At 40.9% G+C, this 27,844-nt stretch overlaps 3 protein-coding genes across 3 annotated transcripts in view; all 3 read right to left on the reverse strand.

The window, feature by feature from the left end:
• Positions 1–269: 269 nt before the first annotated feature.
• On the reverse strand, positions 270–9,620 carry LOC124879316 (gastrula zinc finger protein XlCGF57.1-like). Its single transcript, XM_047383815.1, has 2 exons — positions 9,341–9,620; positions 270–3,237 (listed from the first exon to the last, which is right to left on the reverse strand). Exons 1-2 carry the CDS (start codon positions 9,507–9,509, stop codon positions 1,538–1,540), a joined length of 1,869 nt encoding a protein of 622 aa, XP_047239771.1. The 5' UTR covers positions 9,510–9,620; the 3' UTR covers positions 270–1,537.
• LOC124879308 (zinc finger protein 271-like) overlaps positions 270–27,844 on the reverse strand; it is a 38,368-nt gene continuing 10,793 nt past the window's right edge. Inside the window, exon 3 of the mRNA XM_047383799.1 lies at positions 270–1,474. Within this exon, the coding sequence (XP_047239755.1) occupies positions 1,400–1,474 (75 nt within the window). The 3' untranslated portion in view covers positions 270–1,399. The remainder of the gene's footprint in view (positions 1,475–27,844) is intronic.
• LOC124879311 (oocyte zinc finger protein XlCOF6-like) lies at positions 10,599–23,500 on the reverse strand. The gene is made up of 2 exons (XM_047383802.1): positions 22,849–23,500; positions 10,599–13,409 (listed from the first exon to the last, which is right to left on the reverse strand). The coding sequence occupies exons 1-2, from the start codon at positions 23,015–23,017 to the stop codon at positions 11,473–11,475; spliced, it is 2,106 nt and encodes a 701-aa protein (XP_047239758.1). The 5' UTR covers positions 23,018–23,500; the 3' UTR covers positions 10,599–11,472.

A 27,844-nucleotide genomic window follows, 5' to 3' on the forward strand; every position in this document is an offset into this window, starting at 1 on the left:
AAAGGAGGTTGAATTTGTGTTTCATAATCAAAGTCGAAATATTGTGTGGAGAATAAAGTAGTGATAAATAGAAGAAAGGGTGAAATGCTGAAACAGCTGTTATTTCCGAAGGGATAGCCTCAGTGTGTTCCCAGCTAATCATTATGTTAAAAGAGGAAGAACAGGTATTAATGTCTATGATCTGCATACCACCAGTTAATCTATCACACCGCCCGTACCACGTGACGGATTCTGTCAAAAACTCAGAGAAAATAATGGTAAATAATGTGTGATATTTAGATAAAAACTTTATTAATGCCAATGGACAATTCATTTGTAGCTTACCAGCCCATACATTCACCTCTAACATGTAACCACTAACCAAAATTATTAATTGAACAAAAACACAGTATAAGGTATAAGAAAAGATAGACACATACAGAAAGACTCTGAAAGCTCTAAAAATCGCTGCAGTCTAAATCTGAAAGCATGTTAACCCATTGTTTCATTAAGACCCACTTAGTGTTTTTCCACCAAAGGAACTCTTGAACCAGTTCGGTTCGCGTGCTTTCAACCTTTGGTGTTTTGTTAAGCACAAACGCGCCTTTCCACCAGTTTTGGGACCAAAGAACAAGTCATTAACAGTGAGCGTTACATGTGAGGGAAGCGGGGTAGCGAGATAATGGAGCTTGCCAAGCTGCACACAATATTCCTTTTAATGCAAAACGAGAGCATCCATAACTTACTCTTAATACGAAAGAGGAGACGCCGACTCGGTGCAAAAATGGTATGTACAATGTTTTCATTTGCATATGTTCAGCATCTGTGAGTGTAATGGAAACTAGTAGTTATACAATGTGTGTTTAGCAGGTTTTTGCAAACATATAAAGAATATTCATACAGGACGTCCTTTGTTGTCATCGCCGCATTTGTTGCTTCTATTGTCCGCAGTTTTGACCCGCCTATAGGTGACATTACGGATTGCACAGAAGAACCGTAATGGTCGTGCTCTGGTAGCCCTTTTGTTTGTGGAAACTCGCATCACCTGCTCAAAATGACATTCAGGAACCAGAACAGGCTCCAAACTGAGGTGGTGGAAAAGGAGTAACTATGAATAAATATCTTACTTGAAAAAAAACATCCACTAACAACTTTTTAATTAAGGCACTTATAAGTAAATATCTCACCTAAAAATAATCCCTTTCAAATTTGGAGTTTAAACTGTCAGAATGAAGGTAAATGTTTTAGTATTTCAGTAAGAAATCTTATTTGAAATGCATTTTTAACCAAGCTGCTTGATTTTAAAAATGTGATCCAGCTGTAATTACTCTGTCTTCTAAACAGTAAGTTACAGAGCACCTTGATGACTTGAGAGGTTCACATTATGCCACTGGACCTGTGTGACTTCTCATGTGAAAAACTAAATTGCCTCTACTGGTGAGCCTTTTTCACAAGTCGTACATGAGAAAGGCTTCTCATCTGTGTGAGTTCTCATGTGAATAGCTAAAAGGTTTTGTTACTGAAACGTTTTTCACAAGTAATACATGAGAAAGGCTGCTCACCTGTGTGACTTCTCATGACGAGTCAAATTGCCTCTACTGGTGAACCTTTTTTCACAGGTCGTACATGGGAAAGGCTGCTCGCCTGTGTGAATTCTGATGTGAATAGTTAAAAGGTTTTTCTTACTGAAACCTTTTCCACAAGTTATACAAGAGAAAGGCTTCTCACCTGTGTGAATTCTCATGTGAGTAGTTAAACTGCTTCGACGAGTAAACCTTTTTTCACAGATTGTACATGAGAAAGGCTTCTCACCTGTGTGGACTCTCATGTGAATAGTTAAAACGCTTTTACCACTGAAACTTTTTTCACAAATAACACACCTAAAAGAACTTTCACCTGTGTGATTTCTCATGTGATAAATTAAACCCCCCCTATACGTGAACCGTTTTTCACAGATCGTACATGAGAAAGGCTTCTCACCTGTGTGAGTTCTCTCGTGACTAGTTAAACTGCTTCGACGAGTAAACCTTTTTTCACAGATTGTACATGAGAAAGGCGTCTCACCTGTGTGAGTTCTCATGTGACAAGTTAAATTGCCTCTACTGGAGAACCTTTTTTCACAAGTAATACATGAGAAAGGCTTCTTACCTGTGTGACTTCTCATGTGACTAGTTAAACTGCTTTGACTGGTGAACCTTTTTTCACAGATTGTACATGAGAAAGGCAGCTCACCCGTGTGAATTCTCATGTGAATAGTTAAAACGATTTTATCTCTGAAACGTTTTTCACAAATAACACACCTAAACGGCCTTTCACCTGTGTGAGTTCTCATGTGACGGGCCAAATGAGAACTGTTTCTGAAGGATTTTTTACAGGTCACACATGAGAAAGGCTTCTCACCTGTGTGAGTTCTCATGTGACATGTTAAAACAGATCGGTTCCTGAAAGTTTTTTTACATGTCACACATGAGAAAGGCTTCTCACCTGTGTGAGTTCTCATGTGACATGTTAAATCAGACCTTCTCCTGAAACTTGTTTTACACGTCACACATGAGAAAGGCTTCTCGTCTGTGTGACCTCTCACATGACTAGTTAAACTGCTTCGACGAGTAAACCTTTTTTTACATGTCACACACAAGAAAGGCTTCTCACCTGTGTGGGTTCTCATATGATAAGTTAAACTACTTCTTTCAGTGTAACCTTTTCCACACTTCGTACATGTGAAATGCATTTCACCTGTGTGAGATCTCATGTGTCTAGTCAAGTGACAGTTTGTAAAAAAGATTTTGTCACAAATTGTACAGGAATATATACTTTGGTCTGGGTGAGTTTTCCTGTGCATATTTTGTGTCATACTGTCAGCAGATCCTTTCTGCTGTTTGGTTTTCTGGCATCTATCATTTTGTTTCTGCTCTTCATCTCTGTTTTCTCCAGGGTCTTGATCTTGGTTGTCAACTTCAGGAGAGGCCTGAAAGATGATTTGGTTCCAGTTTGGTTCTTTTTCATTGTGGGTTATTTGCACATTAGAAGGAATCACCAAAATGTCATCAGTCTCCTGTTTTGGCACAAGCTGCTCTTTATCCTGACTGATGCAGAGTTCCTCATCTTCCTCTTTGAACTGTTGATGTTCCAGTTCCTCTTGCTCCTGTTTGATCTGCAGGGGTTCTGATCCCTCTTGATTTAAAGTGGAGTTCCCCTCCTGGTTGCTGAGCTCAGTGGGAACCCCCTCCTCTTTACATACATAATATTGAGAGAAATCTGGACAAAAAGACAAAACAAAACCTTATAAATGTGAGTAAAACAACATACCCTTCACTTTAATCATGTTAAGCAGTTAAACAGGCTTCACTTGGTTCTATTTTAAAATTACAAACTTATATGCATGAGAATTAACTTGACCAATACAGTTCTCCTGACTGGAAGGGAAATAGATGTGTCAACATTTGATAGCACAATGTGCCAAAGATTTTAGTTTTAGTACATTTGATGTAAATGTTTGATGGACTGAAGCTCTTCTCCAGTCAAATGAGCCACTCAAAGAGCTTTACACTAGAGCCACATTCACCCAATCACACTCACACACGCGCACACAGATTGCAAGACATCCACTACCAACAGCGTTTTTCCACCGAAAGAACCCTTGTTCTTGAATCGGTTCGGTTTGCAAGCCTTCAAACTTTGGTGTTTTGTTGAACACTGACACGCATTTCCACCAGTTTTGCGGACCAAGCATGAGTCATCAACAGTGGGCGTTACACAACATGAGAGTGGAGCTTGATAGCAAGACAGGGGAGCTTCCTAAGCTGCACGCAAAGTGCCTTCTAATGCACGAAGAGAGAATCTCTAAACTATGGAAAAGGAGACGGAAACTCCCTGCAAGAACAATGGTATGTACAAAGTTATCATCTGCATATGTTCAGCATCCCAGAGTGTAACAGAGACAAGTAGTTATACAATAAGTATTTAATGGGTTTTTGCAAACATAAATAATGATTATACAGTACGTTATTCGTCTTCCCCTCCACACTTGTTGCTTCTATTTTCTGTAGCTTCAACCTGCCCATAGGTGATGCTACAGTTTGCGCAGAATAACCAAGTATTCTGCAGTGCCCGAGTTGAACCAGAGTTCGCACTTTGGAACCTCTTTTCGTTGGTGGAAACACGCGTCACCAGTTTGAAATCACTGTGAGGAACCTGAACAATCTCTGAACTGCGTTGGTGGAAAAGGGTTACCACTAAGCTGCAGTGAAGCCAAGATGTAAAAGAGCATGTCTGAAATTATTCATTACCTTTACAAATTGTGATGATTTTTGGCAAGAATACAAGGTTCTAACCAACCCACATAGTCCATGCTGTTTTATATCAACCTTAATTACCCCGATTAACTGTTCTTCATCAACCTATTGGGACCCCAGCCATGGGGTGAAAACATGGACGAACATTACACAATCAAAGTCCGGTATGAACTTTTCTGCACCTTTCAGTACCACGCCTAACCCAGCCCAGGAATAGGACTTATAGCTGACTCCCCGTGACGTCATTATGTCAGAACAAAAACACTGTGTTCCAACATGGCAGTTTCTTCCACTCGAAACTTAAACGAGAGCCGGGCAGGAGAGGCAGAGCGCACGAGTGTCTCCTTGCTGGCGAGAAGGCATTATTCTTCAACCTGGATCCAAAAATGACTATGATCCAACGGTTGAATACCCTCCAATTGTGTGCATAGAAGGTTAAGTATGACCTGCTGCTCAAAATGCTCTAGTGATCATAAGAAAAGGGGGTGATTAAGACAAGCCTGTCTTGACTTTCTTTCTGAGGCCCACAGAAGCAACCAGAAACCCCTAGCGGAGACCCTGAAGCGGTTTTCCCCATGGCCTGGAGAAGAAGGCATCGGGACCAGAGCATCGCACGCCTTCCTGCATGCACGCACTAGCGAGAGCTACCCCGTTGCACCGTCATTGGCACCCCAGAAATTTTTCATGGGGTGGCCATTAAAAATCTTGGGGTGGCACACCAAAATCAAGACCACTGATTGACTTTGAAAAATGCTGTGATGCTGTAATATTAATAGGAACTACAATAAACTATCAAAGACCATGTGTTTTACGTTTTGTTTTTACAAATTTACATTTCAGACTGACGAGAAAAGAGCAATTGCGTTTTTCAGAACACTTTCCTGCATTTAGTTTCATAGCCTACATGTAGAAGCGCTTGACATCAAAAAATCCCAGAAGAGAGTCTCTGATGGGCCCAGATATTTATTTCTCCTTTGCAGAGCATCCAGGATAATCTTTGCATCTCCAGAACACTTTCCAGTACTATGAAAACAACAAAATAAACATAAATGGATCCTCATTCAGTGTTTGATAAACACGGTTCTAAACATGACTGAATGCATTAACTGTAACGGTAATTTCTAAGATTAAGGACAAGTTTACTATGGTGCTGATAGCAGTGCATGCACTGGTGAAATGCCTGTAGGACCCACCAAGTCAATGATCAGGCCAGGTGATGCTTTACGGTTTCTTTAATAAGCAGATTCAGGTACCAGGTATGGCTGTTTGTGGTTTTACAAAACAGAATACACAAATAAAACATTTGCTTATATTAATTCATTGTAATCACAACTTTTCATATGAGTAAGTACATAAAATATTACAGCCACAACCGGTATTGTAAGCCTAACTAACTGGCCCAAAGGCCTTTATTTGTAGCCTGAACTATATTTGGTAACAAAGGAAATATACCATTTTTTCATTCTTCCACTCACTTATGATGTGGATATCAAGTTTGAAAAGTCAACTAAATATAGTAAAAATCACCAACTCAAGATAAAAACTTATATTCGTCAGCCATATCTAACATAGCTAACAGAAAATGTCCAGAACAACAAACTTAATCAACAAATTATCCTTACAAAACAGCTTACACAACTCACCAGTCTTATGGACGCACAGTCTCAAAGATAAACTGCTTCTAAACTCAGCTTCTGATTCTTACAGGGTCGACAGCTCAAACCTTAATGATTTAAAGAGACAGAGCTGTGGTTCATTACACTACAAGTAGAAACAAGCAACTTAAAACATTATTGGCAGAGCAAACTCTAACCATCGTTTGATGCTGCATTCACTGGTAATCAGAAAAGGCAGGTGCGTTCGCTGACACGTGGACAACTGAGTTTCATCATTGGGGTGGCCAATGTTATTCCAGGAGGGGGCCGTGGCCACCCCCTGACAGCACCAATGTGCACCGTGGCCACTGAAGTAGCCGCAATGTGCCTTTGTGTACAGTTCAGTCCACAAATGGATGACTGGACAACTTCGCTTTTCAAAACCAGCGACCTTCAGAACTCCTTTAGAACGGTTCATGTAAGAGGTAGTGTTTGGGCAGAGGAAATATTAGTTTAGGACGAAATGATATAACCACTAACAGCTAGAGACAGTCATGAGGTTTACATGTGACTCGCCGCCATCTTATGAGTCCATAGGCGGTACTCGTTGCCTCCTTGGTCCTCAACTACTAAATGTGAAAGGTAAGTAAACATCATTAAGAATAAATTATCCAGAAGGTTGATTTTTATTCAGCAAATCATTCTTTAAAATATTTTATTTAAAAAATGCTTATATGATGTTGCATTACTGTATTGGTCATGGTTTTTAACCATTTTTATAATTTCCCTTGTTCATTTGTTTATAGTTATAGTGGTATTTCTTATTCTTTCATTTTGCTTGGTAGTTTTAGTTGAAGTGTTCTAGGATAGTATAGAGGTTGTTAATTGAAATATATTTGACAGAGTTGACTTATTTTTGCTAATAAATCCTTGTATTTTAAGAAATTTCGTGAATTTATTCCATGAGTTTTACTGTTCAATAATGCCAGAGCTAGAATCACCCTTTTCTCTATTGTCCTAATACCACCGCTAATTGAATTCTAAAATTAAATATTCAAAAATATATTCAAAATAATAATAATAATGATGACAAACCCAACAGCAGGTCTTTGCAGTTGGTGGCAAGTTATGTCTGAAAGAGCTCATTGTGGCTACAGTACGTTTTATTTCAAAATACACTGGAAAATCTCAGGATGTGATAGAACATCGAAGGTGAAACCATACACAACAAAGTCTGTGGTGAAAGAGGTGAAAAAGAATCCAAGGGTCATTAATAAGACCATCCTGAAGAACATGGGCCATGCCAATGGCATCATGTCAACACAGACTGTCTAAAGGACACTGCATATGCCTGGAGACCATGGATGCACACCAAAGAAGAAGCCACTGCTTAGAGTAAGGCACACTAAAGTCTTATACCTGTATTGAGTTTTTGTCTGAAACACTGTTTTTGATTTGCAAATTCTTTATTGAATTTGTGAAAACTCATGAAAGTTGGATTTTTGACAAATTACATAAAATACAATCTGATTTGTAATTTCTTTCTTTTAGCAAAAACATAAGACATATTTCTAATACTTTTTTTTAACTTCCTTAACAAGTTAGAATAACTAACTGTATAAAACACAGTTTTTGCTTGAGAAAATTGTAAAACCTTAAAACTGACTGAAGACTTTTGTTCTAACACCTTCGATCAGGGGTCAGCAACTTGCGGCTCTAGAGCTGCATGTGGCCCTTCAACCTCCTTTTTGTGGCTCCCTTGGCTTTGACAACGAGAAATAAATAAACAAATAAATATAAAAAATTATTTATTTATTAATAAATAAACAGTGGATCTCGAAGAAGTCAGATGTCCACTCGTGTTAAAGAAATCAAATGGAATATTAAAAACCCCCTGAACCTGAAAAACTGTGTTTTCAAACATGCCAATTAGGACACGTATGTGAACATGAAAAAGTATGCATTTGGAGTCCTGCCTATCTTTGGTTTAACGTACTTATGTTAGCAAGTATTTTCCAACATGGACTTAATAATGTCCAAATATCACTCCTGCCTAACAAATGAGAGGCTGCAGCCAAGATGTGAAGAACAGTCGCATCTTACAGCCCTGACATAGGGAAGATCAGCATGGAGCTCCAGAAACAGAAGTCATATTAAACAGGTATGAATACTGGCATTTAATTGGCTATTAATAAAAAAACAAAGAAAGTTTAGATGCGGGGTTGATATAGTTTTTTATTTTATGTTCGAGTGTTTTGCTTGATTGCTGGCAGAGAAAGACGCCTGAAGGGGATGACAAGACGCTGAAATAGACTTGTCAAAAAACACTTCTAATTTTTACGTTTACTTTATTAAAAGAGCTAAGCTGCATCTACGTTTTTTATATTGAAGTGGGCTACGTTTTAATTTAATTTTATATAAGTACGAAAAGGACTTAAATGCATAGTTTTGTTGTTTAATTTATTTTTAAGTAGGCCTACACACGTACACCACACTTCTGATTGTTGAACTCTATTGTTGTAACAGGTTAAATAATGAAAAGAAATTTTAAAATTTATTAGCTGTGTTATCTTTTGTGTCTCCAGACTATTTTTGTTTAGGGAAAGAGGAAGTAAAATGGCTCTTTTGGTAATAAAGGTTGCCGACCCCTGTTTTAAGACAACATCCAACTAAAACCAGATACTCTGGCCTTGTAAAAAAAAAGAAAATTTATAAAATTTATAGAAAGAAGAAACTATTGATTTTATGAAAATTTTTTAAGATTTTCTATACATCCTAAATCTAAACAATAACACCCCAAAACTTTAAGTATTTATCCTTTAAAGGATTTTTTTAGGCATATTTACAAAACTGATGCAGATAACAGTCTATGTAATGAATCAGAAACAACAGAGCATCTGCTTTATTATTGTGAGCTTCCAAAATATTTTATATGGTTGTAGGTTTATCATTATTCTGTTAAAGCGTTAAGTTTATGACTGTAGGTATGCCAGATCTTAACCACAGTTTTTTGAAAAATCACCTCATATATTAAGATGCTCACAACAACTGAAAAGCCCGAAGATAGAGACAGTTATCCCCTCTCTAACTCATAGTTAGGTTGGCCCTATTCTATTTTGTTCTTATTCCTTCTTTTCATCATATATATATATATATATATATAATGTGTGTATATATATATATATATATATATATATATATTTCTTTCTTGTAATATTACCTTATGTATATAAATCTCATACTCATGCTGTAGATATCTCAGTGAATAAACTATAATTAGTTTGCGGATGTGTGATTGGTTATAATTGTGTATTTATATCACTGAGTTAGTTGTTGTTCCTTGTTCTAATTGATAAATAAATAAAGAAAGTTTGGTGTAAGAGCCCTTTAAATGGTTGCTGAGTTCAGCGTCTCTCCAACATCTCTAACGTGTCTCATCAGTAAGACGTTTGCATCGCTGCTGTTTCGTACCTATTCTGTGTAAAATGATCAGGGGAATCCGGCTGAAATCCAGCAGTCTGCGCTGACCATCGAGCTCTTCCTCGGTCTTGACGATGATTCCTTTAAACTCAGTGAATGTTTCTTCAGCAGGAGTTAACTGCTCGTCGATCGTCTCTCTCTGGGGCTGAACTGGAGACATTTTTACTACTGATGTGTCCAGTGGGTCGAGGAAAATCCAGGAAGATTTCTGTGAAGCGCGCCTCGAGTCTCGTGTTGATGACGTATGTGATGACGTTCGAGGTCCTGAGAGGCGGTGTGATGGATTAACTGGTGTATGGAGGTAAATTTACCTCCATACTGGTGGCGGTGGCAGCTGGAAGGCGCAGATGTTTCTGTGGGCGTGGCTTCTCAGGACCCGTTTACCGAACCAAGAAATAAACAATGCGTGTTCAACTGAAATACTTACTAAGAAATACTTAATAGATATTGTATTGCATCTTTTGAAATAATTCCTGCCAAACATCCTTGTGAATTATGTAGAACTTGTAGGTTGTTTCAGAGTCTGAGAATCATCAGAAAAAGATCTAAATGAATTGCAAGATTCAAAAGAACAAACCGATCTAAAAGCGCTGATGAATCTTTGAATCTGACAGAAATATTGAAGAGCCAAGTGAAATAAAATAAAATGTTAAGAAGAACACCCTGCTTATTTTTCCCTCATCCTGTATGATATTTTAATGTCATGAGACGGAAACACTTTCAAGCAGTTTATGTAATTTCATACAGATCAGATGACAGAAAGGAGGTTGTCTTGGACAAAAACAATTAAATTTGGAGGTTTCCTCTTCGTACGAGAATTAAGTAGAAGTTTCAAGAAGGTTTATAATGTGATTTCCAGATACATCTATTATGAGAAAGGAGGTTGAATTTGTGTTTCATAATCAAAGTCGAAATATTGTGTGGAGAATAAAGTAGTGATAAATAGAAGAAAGGGTGAAATGCTGAAACAGCTGTTATTTCCGAAGGGATAGCCTCAGTGTGTTCCCAGCTAATCATTATGTTAAAAGAGGAAGAACAGGTATTAATGTCTATGATCTGCATACCACCAGTTAATCTATCACACCGCCCGTACCACGTGACGGATTCAGTCAAAAGAGGTAATACTGGCTATCAAGGGGTTGGGTTTCCTGAGAACGTTTTTTTTTTTTTGCTGTGGATATTTACCTGTAATGAAATCCCTTCATTTTCCAGAACTAAATTAAAAGATGAGACATTGATATCTGAAAAATTTCCTTGAAATACCTGAATATTTAATGAGACACTCACAGGGATTTTAAAAACAGTGTGAGAGGTAAAACAACAAAACTGATTTAAGAGAAAACATAGCTGACAGGGAGAAATAATGAAGGTAAAAAACCCTTACAATTCAGAATTGCTTTTACAAGAATGAAGTCAATGAAGATATTTAAATGAAAATAATTATATAAAACATCTCAGGTATCATCCTGATAACCTGATGTCTGTGTTGTTGTCATCATATAATTAGAAGTATTTCCTTCATTACACAACGTGAGGGAAGCGGGGTAGCGAGATAATGGAGCTTACCAAGCTGCACACAATATTCCTTTTAATGCAAAACGAGAGCATCCATAACTTACTCTTAATACGAAAGAGGAGACGCCGACTCGGTGCAAAAATGGTGTGTACAATGTTTTCATTTGCATATGTTCAGCATCCGTGAGTGTAATGGAAACTAGAAGTTATACAATGTGTGTTTAGCAGGTTTTTGCAAACATATAAAGAATGTTCATTATAGAGCACCTTGATGACTTGATAGGTTCACATTATGTCACTGGACCTGTGTGACTTCTCATGTGAAAAACTAAATTGCCTCTACTGGTGAACCTTTTTCCCAAGTCGTACATGAGAAAGGCTTCTCATCTGTGTGAATTCTCATGTGACGAGTCAAATTGCCTTTACTTTTGAACCATTTTTTTACAGGTTGTACATGAGAAAGGCTTCTCAACTGTGTGAATTCTCATGTGACAAGTTAAATTGCCTCTACTGGTGAACCTTTTTCACAAGCCGTACATGAGAAAGGCTTCTCACCTGTGAGAGTTCTCATTTGAATAGTTAAAAGGTCTTGTTTACTAAATCCTTTTTCACAAGTTATGCATGAGAAAGGCTTTTGATCTGTGTGACTTCTCATGACGTGTCACATTGCCTCTACTGGTGAACCTTTTATCACAGGTCCTACATGGAAAAGGCTGCTCGCCTGTGTGAGTTCTCATGTGAATAGTTAAAAGGTCTTTTTTACCAAATCCTTTTTCACAAGTTATACATGAGAAAGGCTTCTGGCCTGTGTGACTTGTCATGTGATTAGTTAAACCACTTTGACTATTAAACTTTTTTTTACAGGTCGTGCATGAGAAAGGCTTCTCACCTGTGTGTGTTCTCATGTGAATAGTTAAAAGGGTTTTCTTACTGAAACATTTTTCACAAGTAATACATGAGAAAGGCTTCTCACCTGTGTGACTTCTCATGTGACGAGTCAAATTGCCTCTACTGTTGAACCTTTTTTCACAGGTTTTACATGAGAAAGGCTTCTCACCTGTGTGAATTCTCATGTGACAAGTTAAATTGCCTCTACTGGTGAACCGTTTACCACAGGTTGCACATGGGAAAGGCTGCTCACCTGTGTGAGTTCTCATGTGAATAGTTACAAGGTTTTTCTTACGAAAACGTTTTTCACAAATAATACATGAGAAAGGCTTTTCACCTGTGTGACTTCTCATGTGACTAGTTAAATTGCCTTTACTGGTGAACCTTTTGCCACAGGTTGTACATGAGAAAGGCTGCTCGCCTGTGTGAGTTCTCATGTGAATAGTCAAAAGGTCTTTCTTACTGAAACATTTTTCACAAGTTATACATGAGAAAGGCTTCTCGCCTGTGTGACTTCTCATGTGACTTTTTAAACCACTTTGACTATGGAACCTTTTCTCACAGGTTGTACATGTGAAAGGCATCTCGCCTGTGTGAGTTCTCATGTGAATAGTTAAAAGGTTTTTCTTACTGAAACATTTTTCACAAGTAATACATGAGAAAGGCTTCTCACCTGTATGAATTCTCATGTGACTAGTTAAACTGCTTCGACTGGTAAACCTTTTTTCACAGGTTGTACATGAGAAAGGCTTCTCCCCTGTATGAATTCTCATGTGACAAGTTAAATTGCCTCTACTGGTGAACCTTTTTCCACAGGTTGTACATGGAAAAGGCTGCTCGCCTGTGTGACTTCTCATGTGACTAGTTAAACCGCTTCGATTATTAAACCTTTTTTCACAGATTGTACATGAGAAAGGCTGCTCACCTGTGTGAGTTCTCATGTGACGTGCCAAATGAGAACCGTTTCTGAAGTTTTTTTTACAGGACACACATGAGAAAGGATTCTCGCCTCTGTGAGTTCTCATGTGACTTTTTAAACAAGATCTGTTTCTGAAACGTCTTTTACATGTCACACACGAGGAAGGATTCTCGCCTGTGTGGGTTCTCAAATGATAAGTTAAACTACTTCTTTCAATGTAACCCTTTCCACACTTCATACATGTGAAACGCTTTTCACCTGTGTGAGATCTCATGTGTCTAGTCAAGCGACTTTTTGTAGTAAAGATTTTGTTGCAAATTTTACAGTGTGTTGAACTGTCACAGGCTCCTTTCTGCTGTTTGGTTTTCTGGCATTTCTCATTTTGTTTCTGCTCTTCATCTCTGTTTTCTCCAGGGTCTTGATCTTGGTTGTCAACTTCAGGAGAGGCCTGAAAGATGATTTGGTTCCTTTTTGGTTCTGTTTCATTGTGGGTTATTTGCACATTAGAAGGAATCACTAAAATGTCATCAGTCTCCTGTTTTGGCACAAGCTGCTCTTTATCCTGACTGATGCAGAGTTCCTCATCTTCCTCTTTGAACTGTTGATGTTCCAGTTCCTCTTGCTCCTGTTTGATCTGCAGAGGTTCTGATCCCTCTTGATTTAAAGTGGAGTTCCCCTCCTGGTTGCTGAGCTCAGTGGGAACCCCCTCCTCTTTACATACATAATATTGAGAGAAATCTGGACAAAAAGACAAAACAAAACCTTATAAATGTGAGTAAAACAACATACCCTTCACTATAACCCTGTTAAGCAGTTAAACAGGCTTCACTTGGTTCTATTTTAAAATTACAAACTTATATGCATGAGAATTAACTTGACCAATACAGTTCTCCTGACTGGAAGGGAAATAGATGTGTCAACATTTGATAGTACAATGTGCCAAAGATGTCTGCTTTTAATACATTTGATGTAAATGTCCTTGTTGCTTCTATTTTCTGTGGTTTCAAACTGCCCATAGGTGATGTTACGGTTTGCGCAGAAGAACCACGTATTCTGCAGTGCCTCAGTTGAACCCAAAGTCTGAAATTATTCATTACCTTTGCAAATTGTGAGAATTTTTGGGAAGAATACAAGGTTCTAACCAATCCACATAGTCCATTTTGTTTTATATCAACCTTAATTACACCGATTAATTGCTCTTTATTAACCTATTGGGACCCCAGCCATGGGTTGAAAACATAGATGAACATTACACAATCAAAGTGTGGTATGAACTCTTCTACATCTTTCAGTCCCACACTAACCTACGCCTAACCCGGCCCAAGAAGAGGAGGAGTCAGAGCAACAGCCACGAGGTTTACATGCGACTCGCCGCCATCTTATGAGTCCATATGGCTCGTCGCCATCTTGGTATTGCATTACTAAATGTGCAAAGTAAATATCATTAAGATTTAATTATCCAGAAGGTTGATTTTTATTCAGCAAGTCATTCTTTAAAATATTATTCTATTAAAATAATGTTTATCTGATGTTGCATAACTGTATTGGTCATGGATTTAAACTATTTTTATAATTTCCCTTGTTCCTTCATATGTTTATAGTTCATTGGTATTTCTTATTCTTTCATTTTGGTTGGTAGTTTTAGTTGAAGTGTTCTAGGATAGTAGAGAGATTGTTAATTGAAATATGTTTGACAAAGTTGACTTATTTTAGCTAATAAATTCTTGTATTTTAAGAAATTGTGTGAATTTATTCCATGTGTGTGCAGAGTTTTGCTGTTCAGTAATGCCAGAGCTTGATTCACCCTTTTCTCTATTGTCCAAATACCACCACTAATTGAATATTAAAATAAATATAGAAAATATAATCATAATAATGACAACAAACGCAACAGCAGCTCTTTTCAGTTGGTGGCAAGTTTTGTCTGAAACAGCTCAATGTGGCCTCAGTACATTTTATTTGAAAATACTCGTACTGGTCGTCTTCAGCTTTATCCGGGACTGTGTCGCGGGGGCAGCAGACTCAGTAGAGACACCCAGACTTCCCTCTCCCCAGACACCTCCTCCAACTCCTCCAGGGGGAGCCCAAGGCGTTCCCAGGCCAGCTGAGAGACATGGGCCTCCTCCCAGTGGGACGTGCCTGGAAAACCTCCCAAGGGAGGCGTCCAGGAGGCATCCGGTATAGATGCCTCATCCGTTTGTATATCTCCCACTCCACTCTCTACGGTGACAAAGGGCAGTCTTGATGGAGTCCAACATGCACCGGGAACAGGTCTGACTTAGTGCCGGCAATACAGACCAAACTCCTGCTCTGCTTGTACATAAACCGGGTGGCCCCTAATAAAGGGTCCCTGTCTCTGTACTCCTGGAGTAACCCCCACAGGGCACCACGAAGGACACAGTCGAATGCCTTCTCCAGGTCCACAAAACACATGTGGACCGGTTGGGCAAACTCCCATGAACCCAGAGTGTGCAGAGGGTGTAGAGCTGGTCCAGTGTTCCACGGCTGGAACGAAAACCACACAGCTCCTCCTGAAGCCGAGGTTTGACTATCGGTCGGACTCTCCACTCCAATACCCTGGCATAGGCCTTACCAGGGAACTGAGGAGTGTGATCCCCCTATAGTTGAAACACACCCTCTGGTCACCCTTCGCACCCATTCCGGTCTGCCAGTCCAGAGGCACTGTTCCTGACCACCACACAAAGTTGAAGAGGCGTGTCAACCATGACAGCCCCACAACATCCAGAGACTTGAGGTACTCAGAGCGGATCTCATCCATCCCCGAAGACCTGCTATCGTGGAGCTTTTTAACCACCTGAGAGACTTCCGCCTGGTTGAAGAGAGAGTCCAACCCCGAGTCCCCAGCCTCTGTTTCCACCAGGAAATGCATGATGGCAGGATTGAGGCGATCCTTGAAGTACTCCTTCCACCGCTCAATAATGTCCCCAGTCGAGCTCAGCAGCTCCCCAAACACCACGGCAAGCAGTGTTGGCAAAGCACAGCTTCAACCTCCTGAGGCGCCGGACGGTTTGTCAACCGGTAGTCCTTCTCCATGGCCTCACAGAACTCCTCCCAGGCCTGAGTTTTTCCCTCTGCTACTGCCCCGGATGCGACATGCTTGAACTCACAGTATCCGGCAGCCACCTCAGGAGTCCCACAAGCCAACCACAGCCGATAGGACTCCTTCTTCAGCTTGACAGCATCCTTTACGACCGGTGTACACCACTGGGTGCGGGGATTGCCACCGCGACAGGCTCCGCAAACCTTTTGACCACAGCTACAGGCGGAAGCATGGAGAGTAGACGCAGAGAACATGGTCCACTCGGACTCTATGTCTCCAACCTTCCCTGGAATCTGGTCAAAGCTCTCCCGGAGGTGGGAGTTGAATACACCCCTGGCCAAGGGCTCCGCCAGACTCCCCAGCAGACCCCCCTATAAATTTGGGCCTTCCAAGTCTGTCTGGCTTTCTCCTTTTCCAGTGGACCCAACTAACCACTAGGTGGTGATCAGTGGACAGCTCAGTCCCTCTCTTCACCCGAGTATCCAAAACATGCGGCCGAAGGTCTGAAGACATGACAACAAAGTTGATCATTGACCTCCTGCCTTGGGTGTCCTGGGGCCAAATGCACTGATGAACACTCTTATGCTTAAACATGGTGTTCATTATGGACAATCCATGACTAGAACAGAAGTCCAATAATGAAACACCACTCACTTTCAGAAAGGGGAGGCCATTCCTCTTAATCACGCCTCTCCAGGTGTCACTGTCATTTCCCACATGGACATTGAAATCCCCCAGCAGAATAATGGAGTCCCCGAGAGGGGCACTATGCAGCACCCCCGACAGGGATGCCAAAAAGGCCGGGTACTCCGCAGTATCACTCGGCGCGGCGCCTAGGTTGAAATGACAGTCAGACCAGTCCCCGGTCTGAAGGCGCAGGGATGCAAACCTCTCATCCACTAGGGTAAACCCCAACACGAGACGGCTGAGCTGGGGGACAACAAGCAAACCCACCCCAGCCCGCCGCCTCTTCCTGCGGGCCACTCCAGAGTAGAAGGGAGTCCAACTTCTCTCAAGGAGCTGGGTTCCAGAGCCAACGCTGTGCGTGGAGGTGAGCACAACAATTTCATAGTCAATATCTCTCGACCTCAAGCTTAGGCTCCTTCCCACCCCAGTGAGGTGGTATTCCACGTTCCTAGAGCCAGCCTAAGCATCTGGAGATCGGGTCGCCAAGGCTCCACCTTCGTCCGCTGCCTGATCTTCTTTGCACCGACCCCTCGTAGTTCCCCCTGCAACACGGCCACGAGGCGATCTCCGACGAGTCCTGACCCGGGCCTAGCTCCAGGGTGGGCCCCCGGCTCCACCATACCGGGTGACGTCATGTGCCTCTATTTTGTAGTCCTCATTAAGGCGTCTTGAACCGCTCTTTGTCTGACCATGACCCAGAGCCGGTTTGCCTTGGGAGACCCTACCAGGGGCATTAAAGCCCCAGACAACATAGGCTCTAGGATCATTCGAGCACTCAAACCCCTCAATCACAATAAGGTGCTGTTCAAGGAGGGGTATTTCAAAATACACTGTGGAAAATCTCAGGATGTGATAGAAAGTCGAAAATCAAACATTGCACAACAAGGTCTGGGGTGAGAGGTGAAAAAGAATCCAAGGGTCATAAAACCAGATACCCTGGCCTTGTAAAAATGAAAATTTATGGAATTTGAGGAAAGAAGGAACTATTGATTTTATGATCAAAATGTCTAAGATTTCCTATACCTCCTAAATCCAAACAATTACACTTTTAATATTGATCCTTTAAACAAATTCATTAACCATAGTTACAAAACTGATGCAGATAACAGTTTAATGAACCAGAAACAACAGAGTATCTGCTTTATTATTCTGAGCCCCCAAAATATTTTATATGGCTGTATGCTTCAAACAAAAATGTAGATATTTGTTAACATCACCTCATATATGAAGATGCTAACAATTGAAAAGCCCCAAGATAGAGACCGTTATCCGCTCTCCAAGTTAGTTTAGCACTATTCTATTTTGTTTTTATTTATTTCCATTATATTTATATACACTGCTCAAAAAAATAAAGGGAACACTTAAACAACACATTATAACTCAATTCAATTCAATTCAAAAATACTCTATTAATCCCAAAGGGAAATTAAATGTTGTTATAGCTCATATTATGAAGGTTTCCTCAAAGAGCCGTTGTAGATGCTGATGGCTGTGGGCAGGAAGGATCTCCTGTAGCGCTCCGTCTTACAGCAGATCTGAAGAAGCCTCTGACTGAAGACACTCTGTTGTTGTAGGACAGTCTCATGAAGAAGATGCTCAGGGTTCTCCATAATGTTCTTCATTTTATGAAGAATCCATCTTTCCACAATGATCTCCAGAGGTTCCAGAGGAGTCCATAGAACAGAGCCAGCCTTCTTTATCAGCTTGTTGAGCTTTTTTAAGTCCCTGGTTCTGATGCTGCTTCCCCAGCAGATCAAGTAAATCAAACTTCTGTGAAATCAAACTGTCCACTTAGGAAGCAACACTGATTGACAATCAATTTCACATCCTGTTGTGCAAATGGAATAGACAACAGGGGGAAATCTTTAGCGATTAGCAAGACACACTCAATAAAGAAGTGGTTCTGCAGGTGGGGACCACAGACCACTTCTCAATACTTATGCTTTCTGGCTGATGTTTTGGTCACTTTTGAATGTTGGTGGTGCTTTCACACTCGTGGTAGCATGAGACGGACTCTACAACCCACACAAGTGGCTCAAGTAGTGCAGCTCATCCAGGATGGCACATCAATGTGAGCTGTGGCAAGACGGTTTGCTGTGTCTGTCAGCGTAGTGTCCAGAACCTGGAGGCGCTACCAGGAGACAGGCCAGTACACCAGGAGACGTGGAGGAGGCCGTAGGAGGGCAACAACCCAGCAGCAGGACCGCTACCTCCACCTTTGTGCAAGGAGGAACAGGAGGAGCACTGCCAGAGCCCTGCAAAATGACCTCCAGCATGCAGGCCACAAATGTGCATGTGTCTGCACAAACGGTTGGAAACCGACTCCATGAGGATGGTATGAGGGCCCTACGTCCACAAATGGGGGTTGTGCTCACAGCCTAACACCGTGCAGGACGCTTGGCATTTGCCAGAGAACACCAGGATTGGCAAATTCACCACTGGCGCTCTGTGCTCTTCACAGATGAAAGCAGGTTCACACTGAGCACATGTGACAGACGTGACAGAGTCTGGAGACACCGTGGAGAGCGATCTGCTGCCTGCAACATCCTTCAGCATGACCATTACTGGCAGTGGGTGAGTAATGGTGTGGGGTGGCATTTCTTTGGAGGGCCACATGACCCTCCATGTGCTCACCAGAGGTAGCCTGACTGCCATTAGGTACCGAGATGAGATCCTCAGACCCCTTGTGAGACCATATGCTGGTGCGGTTGGCCCTGGGTTCCTCCTAATGCAGGACAATGCTAGACCTCATGTGGCTGGAGTGTGTCAGCAGTTCCTGCAAGATGAAGACAGTGAAGCTATGGACTGGCCCGCCTGTTCTCCAGACCTGAATTCGATTGAGCACATCTGGGACATCATGTCTCACTCCATCCACCAACGTCACGATGCACCACAGACTGTCCAGGAGTGGGCGGATGCTTTAGTCCAGGTCTGGGAGGAGATCCCTCAGGAGACCATCCACCGTCTCATCAGGAGCATGTCCAGGCGTTGTAGGGAGGTCATACAGGCACGTGGAGGCCACACATAATGCTGAGCCTCATTTTGACTTGTTTTAAGGACATTACATCAAAGTTGGATCAGCCTGTAGTGTGTTTTTCCACTTTAATTTTGTGTGTGACTCCAAATCCAGGCCTCCATTGGTTAATACATTTGATTTCCATTGATGATTTTTGTATGATTTTGTTGTCAGCAGATTCAACTTTGTACAGAACAAAGTATTCAATGAGAATATTTCTTTCTTTCAGATCTAGGATGTGTTATTTGAGTGTTCCCTTTTTTTTTTTTTTAGCAGTATATATATATATATATATACATATATATATATATATATATATAGTACAGACCAAAAGTTTGGACACACCTTCTCATTCAAAGAGTTTTCTTTATTTTCATGACTATGAATATTGTAGCTTCACACTGAAGGCATCAGAACTATGAATTAACACATGTGGAATTATATACTGAACAAAAAAGTGTGAAACAACTGAAAATATGTCTTATATTCTAGGTTCTTCAAAGTAGCCACCTTCTGCTTTGATTACTGCTCCACACACTCTTGGCATTCTGTTGATGAGCTTCAAGAGGTAGTCACCTGAAATGGTTTTCCAACAGTCTTGAAGGAGTTCCCAGAGATGCTTAGCACTTGTTGGCCCTTTTGCCTTCACTCTGCGGTCCAGCTCACCCCAAACCATCTCGATTGGGTTCAGGTCCGGTGGTGACTGTGAAGGCCAGGTCATCTGGCGCAGCACCCCATCACTCTCCTTCTTGGTCAAATAGCCCTTACACATCCTGGAGGTGTGTTTGTGTTCATTCTCCTGTTGAAAAATAAATGATGGTCCAATTAAACGCAAAACGGATGGAATAGCATGCCGCTGCAAGATGCTGTGGTAGCCATGATGGTTCAGTATGCCTTCAATTTTGAATAAATGCCCAACAGTGTCACCAGCAAAGCACCCCCACACCATCACACCTCCTCCTCCATGCTTCACGATGGGAACCAGGCATGTAGAGTCCATCCGTTCACCTCTTCTGCGCTGCACAAAGACACTGTGGTTGGAGCCAAAGATCTCAAACTTGGACTCATCAGAAAAAAGCACAGATTTCCACTGGTCTAATGTCCATTCCTTGTGTTCTTTAGCCCAAACAAGTCTCTTCTGCTTGTTGCCTGTCCTCAGCAGTGGTTTCCTAGCAGCTATTTTACCATGAAGGCCTGATTCACACAGTTTCCTCTTAACAGTTGTTCTAGAGATGTGTCTGCTGCTAGAACTCTGTGTGGCATTGACCTGTTCTCTAATCTGAGCTGCTGTTAACCTGCGATTTCTGAGGCTGGTGACTCGGACGAACTTATCGTCCGCAGCTGAGGTGACTCTTGGTCTTCCTTTCCATGTGAGCCAGTTTCTTTGTAGCGCTTGATGGTTTTTGCGACTGCACTTGGGGACACTTTCAAAGTTTTCCCAATTGTTCGGACTGACTGACCTTCATTTCTTAAAGTAATGATGGCCACTCGTTTTCTTACTTAGCTGCTTTTTTCTTGCCATAATACAAATTCTAACAGTCTATTCAGTAGGACTATCAGCTGTGTACTGTATCCACCTCCTGCACAACACAACTGATGGTCCCAACCCCATTTATAAGACTTGAAATCCCACTTATTAAACCTGACAGGGCACACCTGTGAAGTGAAAACCATTTCAGGTGACTACCTCTTGAAGCTCATCAACAGAATACCAAGAGTGTGCGGAGCAGTAATCAAAGCAAAAGGTGGCTACTTTGAAGAACCTAGAATATAAGACATATTTTCAAATGTTTCACACTTTTTTGTTCAGTATATAATTCCACATGTGTTAATTCATAGTTTTGATGCCTTCAGTGTGAAGCTTCATTGATTGCAAATTTGCCCAGTAAGAGCAGAGTGTGAAGGTTCAATTAGCAGGGTAAGAGCACAGTTTTGCTCAAAATATTGAAATGCACACAACATTATGGGTGACATACCAGAGTTCAAAAGAGGACAAATTGTTGGTGCACGTTTTGGTGGCGCATCTGTGACCAAGACAGCAAGTCTTTGTGATGTATCAAGAGCCACGGTATCCATGGTAATGTCAGCATACCACCAAGAAGGACGAACCACATCCAACAGGATTAACTGTGGACGCAAGAGGAAGCTGTCTGAAAGGGATGTTCGGGTGCTAACCCGGATTGTATCCAAAAAACATAAAACCACGGCTGCCCAAATCACGGCAGAATTAAATGTGCACCTCAACTCTCCTGTTTCCACCAGAACTGTCCGTCGGGAGCTCCACAGGGTCAATATACATGGCCAGGCTGCTATAGCCAAACCTTTGGTCACTCATGCCAATGCCAAACGTCGGTTTCAATGGTGCAAGGAGCGCAAATCTTGGGTTGTGGACAATGTGAAACATGTATTGTTCTCTGATGAGTCCACCTTTACTGTTTTCCCCACATCCGGGAGAGTTATGGTGTGGAGAAGCCCCAAAGAAGCGTACCACCCAGACTGTTGCATGCCCAGTGTGAAGCATGGGGGTGGATCAGTGATGGTTTGGGCTGCCATATCATGGCATTCCCTTGGCCCAATACTTGTGCTAGATGGGCGCGTCACTGCCAAGGACTACCAAATCATTCTTGAGGACCATGTGCATCCAATGGTTCAAACATTGTATCCTGAAGGCGGTGCCGTGTATCAGGATGACAATGCACCAATACACACAGCAAGACTGGTGAAAGATTGGTTTGATGAACATGAAAGTGAAGTTGAACATCTCCCATGGCCTGCACAGTCACCAGATCTAAATATTATTGATCCACTTTGGGGTGTTTTGGAGGAGCGAGTCAGGAAACGTTTTCATCCACCAGTATCACGTAGTGACCTGGCCACTATCCTGCAAGAAGAATGGCTTAAAATCCCTGACCACTGTGCAGGACTTGTAAATGTCATTCCCAAGACGAATTGACGCTGTATTGGCCGTAAAAAGGGGCCCTACACCATATTAATAAATTATTGTGGTGTAAAACCAGGTGTTTCAGTTTCATTGTCCAACCCCTGTATATATATATATATATATATATATACACACATTATATATATATATATATATATATTTCTTTCTCGTCATATTACCCTATGTATATAAATCTCATATTTTATTTCTCGTCATATTACGTTATGTATATAAATCTCATACTCATGCTGTAGATATCTCAGTGAATAAACTATAATTAGTTTGCGGATGTGTGATTGGTTATAATTGTGTATTTATATCACAGAGTTAGTTGTTGTTCCTTGTTCTAATTGATAAATAAAGAAAGAAAGTTTGGTGTAAGAGCCCTTTAAATGGTTGCTGAGTTCAGCGTCTCTCCAACATCTCTAACGTGTCTCATCAGTAAGACGTTTGCATCGCTGCTGTTTCGTACCTATTCTGTGTAAAATGATCAGGGGAATCCGGCTGAAATCCAGCAGTCTGCGCTGACCATCGAGCTCTTCCTCGGTCTTGACGATGATTCCTTTAAACTCAGTGAATGTTTCTTCAGCAGGAGTTAACTGCTCGTCGATCGTCTCTCTCTGGGGCTGAACTGGAGACATTTTTACTACTGATGTGTCCAGTGGGTCGAGGAAAATCCAGGAAGATTTCTGTGAAGCGCGCCTCGAGTCTCGTGTTGATGACGTATGTGATGACGTTCGAGGTCCTGAGAGGCGGTGTGATGGTTTAACTGGTGTATGGAGGTAAATTTACCTCCATACTGGTGGCGGTGGCAGCTGGAAGGCGCAGATGTTTCTGTGGGCGTGGCTTCTCAGGACCCGTTTACCGAACCAAGAAATAAACAATGCGTGTTCAACTGAAATACTTACTAAGAAATACTTAATAGATATTGTATTGCATCTTTTGAGAATTAGGCTGTCTTGGAGAAAAACAATAACATTTGGAGGGGAATTAAGTTTTCCTCTTTGTTGTAGAATAAAGTAGAAGTTTCAAGAAGGTTTAAAATGTGATTTCTAGAAAAAAATATTATGAAGCAGGTTGGATTTGTGTTTCGTGATTAAAGTCGAAGTATTGTATGAAGAATAAAGTAGTGATGAATAGAAAAAAGGGTGAAATGCTGAAACAGCTGTTATTTCCATCGGGATAGCTTCTGTGTGTTATTATAAAGTTTCTAGCATATTTACAGAAGACATGGCTCCCGCATCTCTTTGTGTCAATTTCATTTCTACTTTGTTGTTGGTATATTGTTTTTCTTCGTTTTAACTCTAAACAGGAAACTATAGAACAGTCTTCCTCTTAATTCTTTTACTCCATATGACTATAATGCTCCATTATAAGGCAGAACAATGTAAATTCAAGTGTATAGGACATCGGTTCGAGATTAGGTCGCTTTTTTGTGCGACATATTTTGTTTTCTTTGCGGACCTGTTTATTTATTTCATGGTCTAAGACTGAAAATACATTTGTTGAACTTGTTAGCTGATTTTATATATTTACAAGTTTACAGAACATGTCATTTTTATTATAGCCAAGTACTATTGCAACATGAAAGACGTGAAATAATCATCACAATGCTGGGTGACAATACAAATTCCCTGTGTCAAACTAAAGGAATTGTGGCTTATTAATTTTGACCATCGCCTGTGAAAACAGATGTTTATTTATTAAGAGGGATTCGTGATGATTTTCGTCAAATATGATTTGTCTTAACATATTACAAACGCTGTGTTGACATTGACAGTATTTTTTATCAGGCATTGACTCAGCCACCTACCCACAGGAATATCTGCGCCTTCGACATCAATATGAATTCAATTCAAGCAGCCTAAGCCTATAACAGCATAACTACACAGATAGTTTCAGTTCAGATTATTTAGTTAAACGGCGCTTATTTACAACAATGTCGTCTCAAGGAACCCCACAAAGGGTCCCACTGATGGTCATTGTTATACTAAAAACCACAAGGATTGGGATACCTCCCTCTGTCAGACTGATTATAACCATTGGAAAAGAGAAGGGGTCATACAGGTAGCAGAAATGGAGGGTGTGTTTGCACCTCAACCATAACTGAGTCGGTTTAGGCTAAACTTGACTCTCCCTTACTCCAACTAACAGGGAGGGAAGAAGGCTCCCTCCCTGATGAACTAAGCCACTCTAACTATAAGCTTTATCAAAAGGAAAGTTTTAAGCCTAGCCTTAAAAGTAGATTGGGTGTCTGCCTCACGCCTAAAACTGGGAGCTGGTTCCACAGGAGAGGAGCCTGATAACTAAAGGATCTGCCTCCCATTCTACTTCTAGAGACTCTAGGAACCACCAATAAACCTGCAGTCTCAGAACGAAGTGCTCTGTTAGGAACATATGGACCAATCAGATCTCTGATGTATGATGGAGCTAGATCATTAAGGGCTTTATATGTGAGGAGGAGAATTTTAAATTCTATTCTGGATTTAACAGGGAGCCAATGAAGGGAAGCTAAAATAGAAGAAATATGATCTCTCTTTTTAATTTTAATCAGAACTCTTGCTGCAGCATTTTGAATCAGCTGAAGGCTTTTAACTGCATTTTGTGGACATCCTGATAGTAACGAATTACAATAGTCCAGCCTTGAAGTAACAAATGCATGGACTAGTTTTTCAGCGTCACTCCTGGATAGAATATTTCTAAGTTTGGCAATGTTCTGGAGGTGAAAGAAGGAAATCCTAGAAACCTGTTTAATATGGGTTTTAAATGACATGTCCTGGTCAAAAATAACACCAAGGTTTTTTACTTTATTATCAGAGGTCAATTTAATGCCATCCAGGTTAAGTGATTGACTAAGGAGTTTATTTTTTAAAGACTCCGGTCCAAAGTCGACAACTTCTGTCTTGTCTGAATTTAGAAGCAAAAAATTTAAAGTCATCCAAGTTTTTATATCTTCAAGACATGCTTGTAGTCTATCTAACTAGTTGGGTTCATCAGGATTTATGGATAAGTAAAGCTGAGTATCATCAGCGTAACAGTGAAAATGTATCCTATGCTGCCTGATAATTTGACCTATTGGAAGCATATATATAGTAAAGAGAATTGGCCCAAGTACTGAGCCCTGTGGTACTCCACAGTTAACCCTGGAGTTTAAAGATGATTTATCATTTACATGAACAAACTGGAATCTGTCAGACAGATAAGATTTAAACCAGCCTAGCGCTGTTCCCCTGATCCCTACAGCATATTCCAGCCTTTTTAAGAGAATATTATGGTCGACTGTATCAAATGCAGCACTGAGATCTAACAGAACCAGAACAGACACAAGTCCATTATCTGAGGCCATAAGAATATCATTAGTGACTTTCAGCAGAGCTGTTTCAGTGCTATGATGAGCTCTGAAGCCTGACTGAAACTCTTCAAACAGATCATAGCTGTGTAAATGCTCACACATTTGATTAGCAACTATTTTCTCAAGAATTTTAGATAAGAATGGAAGATTGGATATAGGTCTGTAATCTATTAAATCATCTTGATCAAGTGAAGGTTTCTTAAGTAAAGGTTTAATTACAGCTAACTTAAAAGCCTGTAGTACATATCCATTTACTAAAGATAGATTAATCATATCTAAAATGGGGCTGGTAATCAGAGGGAACACTTCCTTAAATAATTTGGTTGGGATTGGGTCTAACATACAAGTTGAAGGTTTAGATGAAGCTAATATTTCTGATAACTCAGGAAGCTTCACAGGATCAAAACAGTCCAAACACAAATCAGGTTCTGCAGTTATTTCCAATGTTGTCTCACTTGCTGAGGATGAAGTAATCATCTTCGGGAGTATGTCAAAGATTTTCTTTTTAATAGAATGAATTTTATTTAAGAAGAATCCCATAAAGTCATGGCTGCTAAGAGCTAAGGGAATGGATGGCTCAACAGAGCTATGACTCTGTGTAAGTTTAGCAACTGTACTAAAGAGAAACCTAGGATTATTCTTGTTCTCTTCTATTAATGATGAGAAATAAGCTGTTCTAGCTTGGTGAAGTGTCTTTTTATACAACAGTAGGCTATTTTTCCAGATTAAGTAGGAATCCTCTAGGTGTGTAGAGCGCCATTTTCTCTCCAATTTTCTAACATTGTGCTTTAAAGTACGCAGCTCTGAATTAAACCAAGGAGCTAGCCTCCTACAGGTCCTTCTCAAAATATTAGCATATTGTGATAAAGTTAATTATTTTCCATAATGTCATGATGAAAATTTAACATTCATATATTTTAGATTCATTGCACACTAACTGAAATATTTCAGGTCTTTTATTGTCTTAATACGGATGATTGTGGCATACAGCTCATGAAAACCCAAAATTCCTATCTCACATAATTAGCATATTTCATCCAACCAATAAAAGAAAAGTGTTTTTAATACAAAAAACGTCAACCTTCAAATTATCATGTACAGTTATGCACTCAATACTTGGTCGGGAATCCTTTTGCAAAAATGACTGCTTCAATGCGGCGTGGCATGGAGGCAATCAGCCTGTGGCACTGCTGAGGTCTTATGGAGGCCCAGGATGCTTCGATAGCGGCCTTTAGCTCATCCAGAGTATTGGGTCTTGAGTCTCTCAACGTTCTCTTCACAATATCCCACAGATTCTCTATGGGGTTCAGGTCAGGAGAGTTGGCAGGCCAATTGAGCACAGTGATACCATGGTCAGTAAACCATTTACCAGTGGTTTTGGCACTGTGAGCAGGTGCCAGGTCGTGCTGAAAAACGAAATCTTCATCTCCATAAAGCTTTTCAGCAAATGGAAGCATGAAGTGCTCCAAAATCTCCTGATAGCTAGCTGCATTGACCCTGCCCTTGATAAAACACAGTGGACCAACACCAGCAGCTGACACGGCACCCCAGACCATCACTGACTGTGGGTACTTGACACTGGATTTCTGGCATTTTGGCATTTCCTTCTCCCCAGTCTTCCTCCAGACTCTGGCACCTTGATTTCCGAATGACATGCAGAATTTGCTTTCATCCAAAAAAAGTACTTTGGACCACTGAGCAACAGTCCAGTGCTGCTTCTCTGTAGCCCAGGTCTGGGGAATGCGGCACCTGTAGCCCATTTCCTGCACACACCTGTGCACGGTGGCTCTCAATGTTTCTACTCCAGACTCAGTCCACTGCTTCCGCAGGTCCCCCAAGGTCTGGAATCGGCCCTTCTCCAAAATCTTCCTCAGGGTCCAGTCACCTCTTCTCGATGTGCAGCGTTTTCTGCCACACTTTTTCCTTCCCACAGACTTCCCACTGAGGTGCCTTGATACAGCACTCTGGGAACAGCCTATTCGTTCAGAAATTTCTTTCTGTGTCTTACCCTCTTGCTTGAAGGTGTCAATAGTGGCCTTCTGGACAGCAGTCAGGTCGGCAGTTTTACCCATGATTGGGGTTTTGAGTGATGAACCAGGCTGGGAGTTTTAAAGGC

Source organism: Girardinichthys multiradiatus, chromosome 13 (genome assembly GCF_021462225.1).
Source record: "Girardinichthys multiradiatus isolate DD_20200921_A chromosome 13, DD_fGirMul_XY1, whole genome shotgun sequence".
NCBI lineage: Eukaryota > Metazoa > Chordata > Actinopteri > Cyprinodontiformes > Goodeidae > Girardinichthys > Girardinichthys multiradiatus.

What these genes read in the sequence shown, in the direction of transcription:
- LOC124879316 (XM_047383815.1), bottom strand. Translation starts at nt 9,509, where the DNA reads ATGTCTCCAGTTCAGCCCCAGAGAGAGACGATCGACGAGCAGTTAACT. An exon ending in GATCATTTTACACAGAATAG is followed by an intron (nt 3,238 to 9,340) that starts GTACGAAACAGC and finishes CTTTTTGTCCAG; the next exon opens with ATTTCTCTCAATATTATGTA.
- LOC124879311 (XM_047383802.1), bottom strand. Translation starts at nt 23,017, where the DNA reads ATGTCTCCAGTTCAGCCCCAGAGAGAGACGATCGACGAGCAGTTAACT. An exon ending in GATCATTTTACACAGAATAG is followed by an intron (nt 13,410 to 22,848) that starts GTACGAAACAGC and finishes CTTTTTGTCCAG; the next exon opens with ATTTCTCTCAATATTATGTA.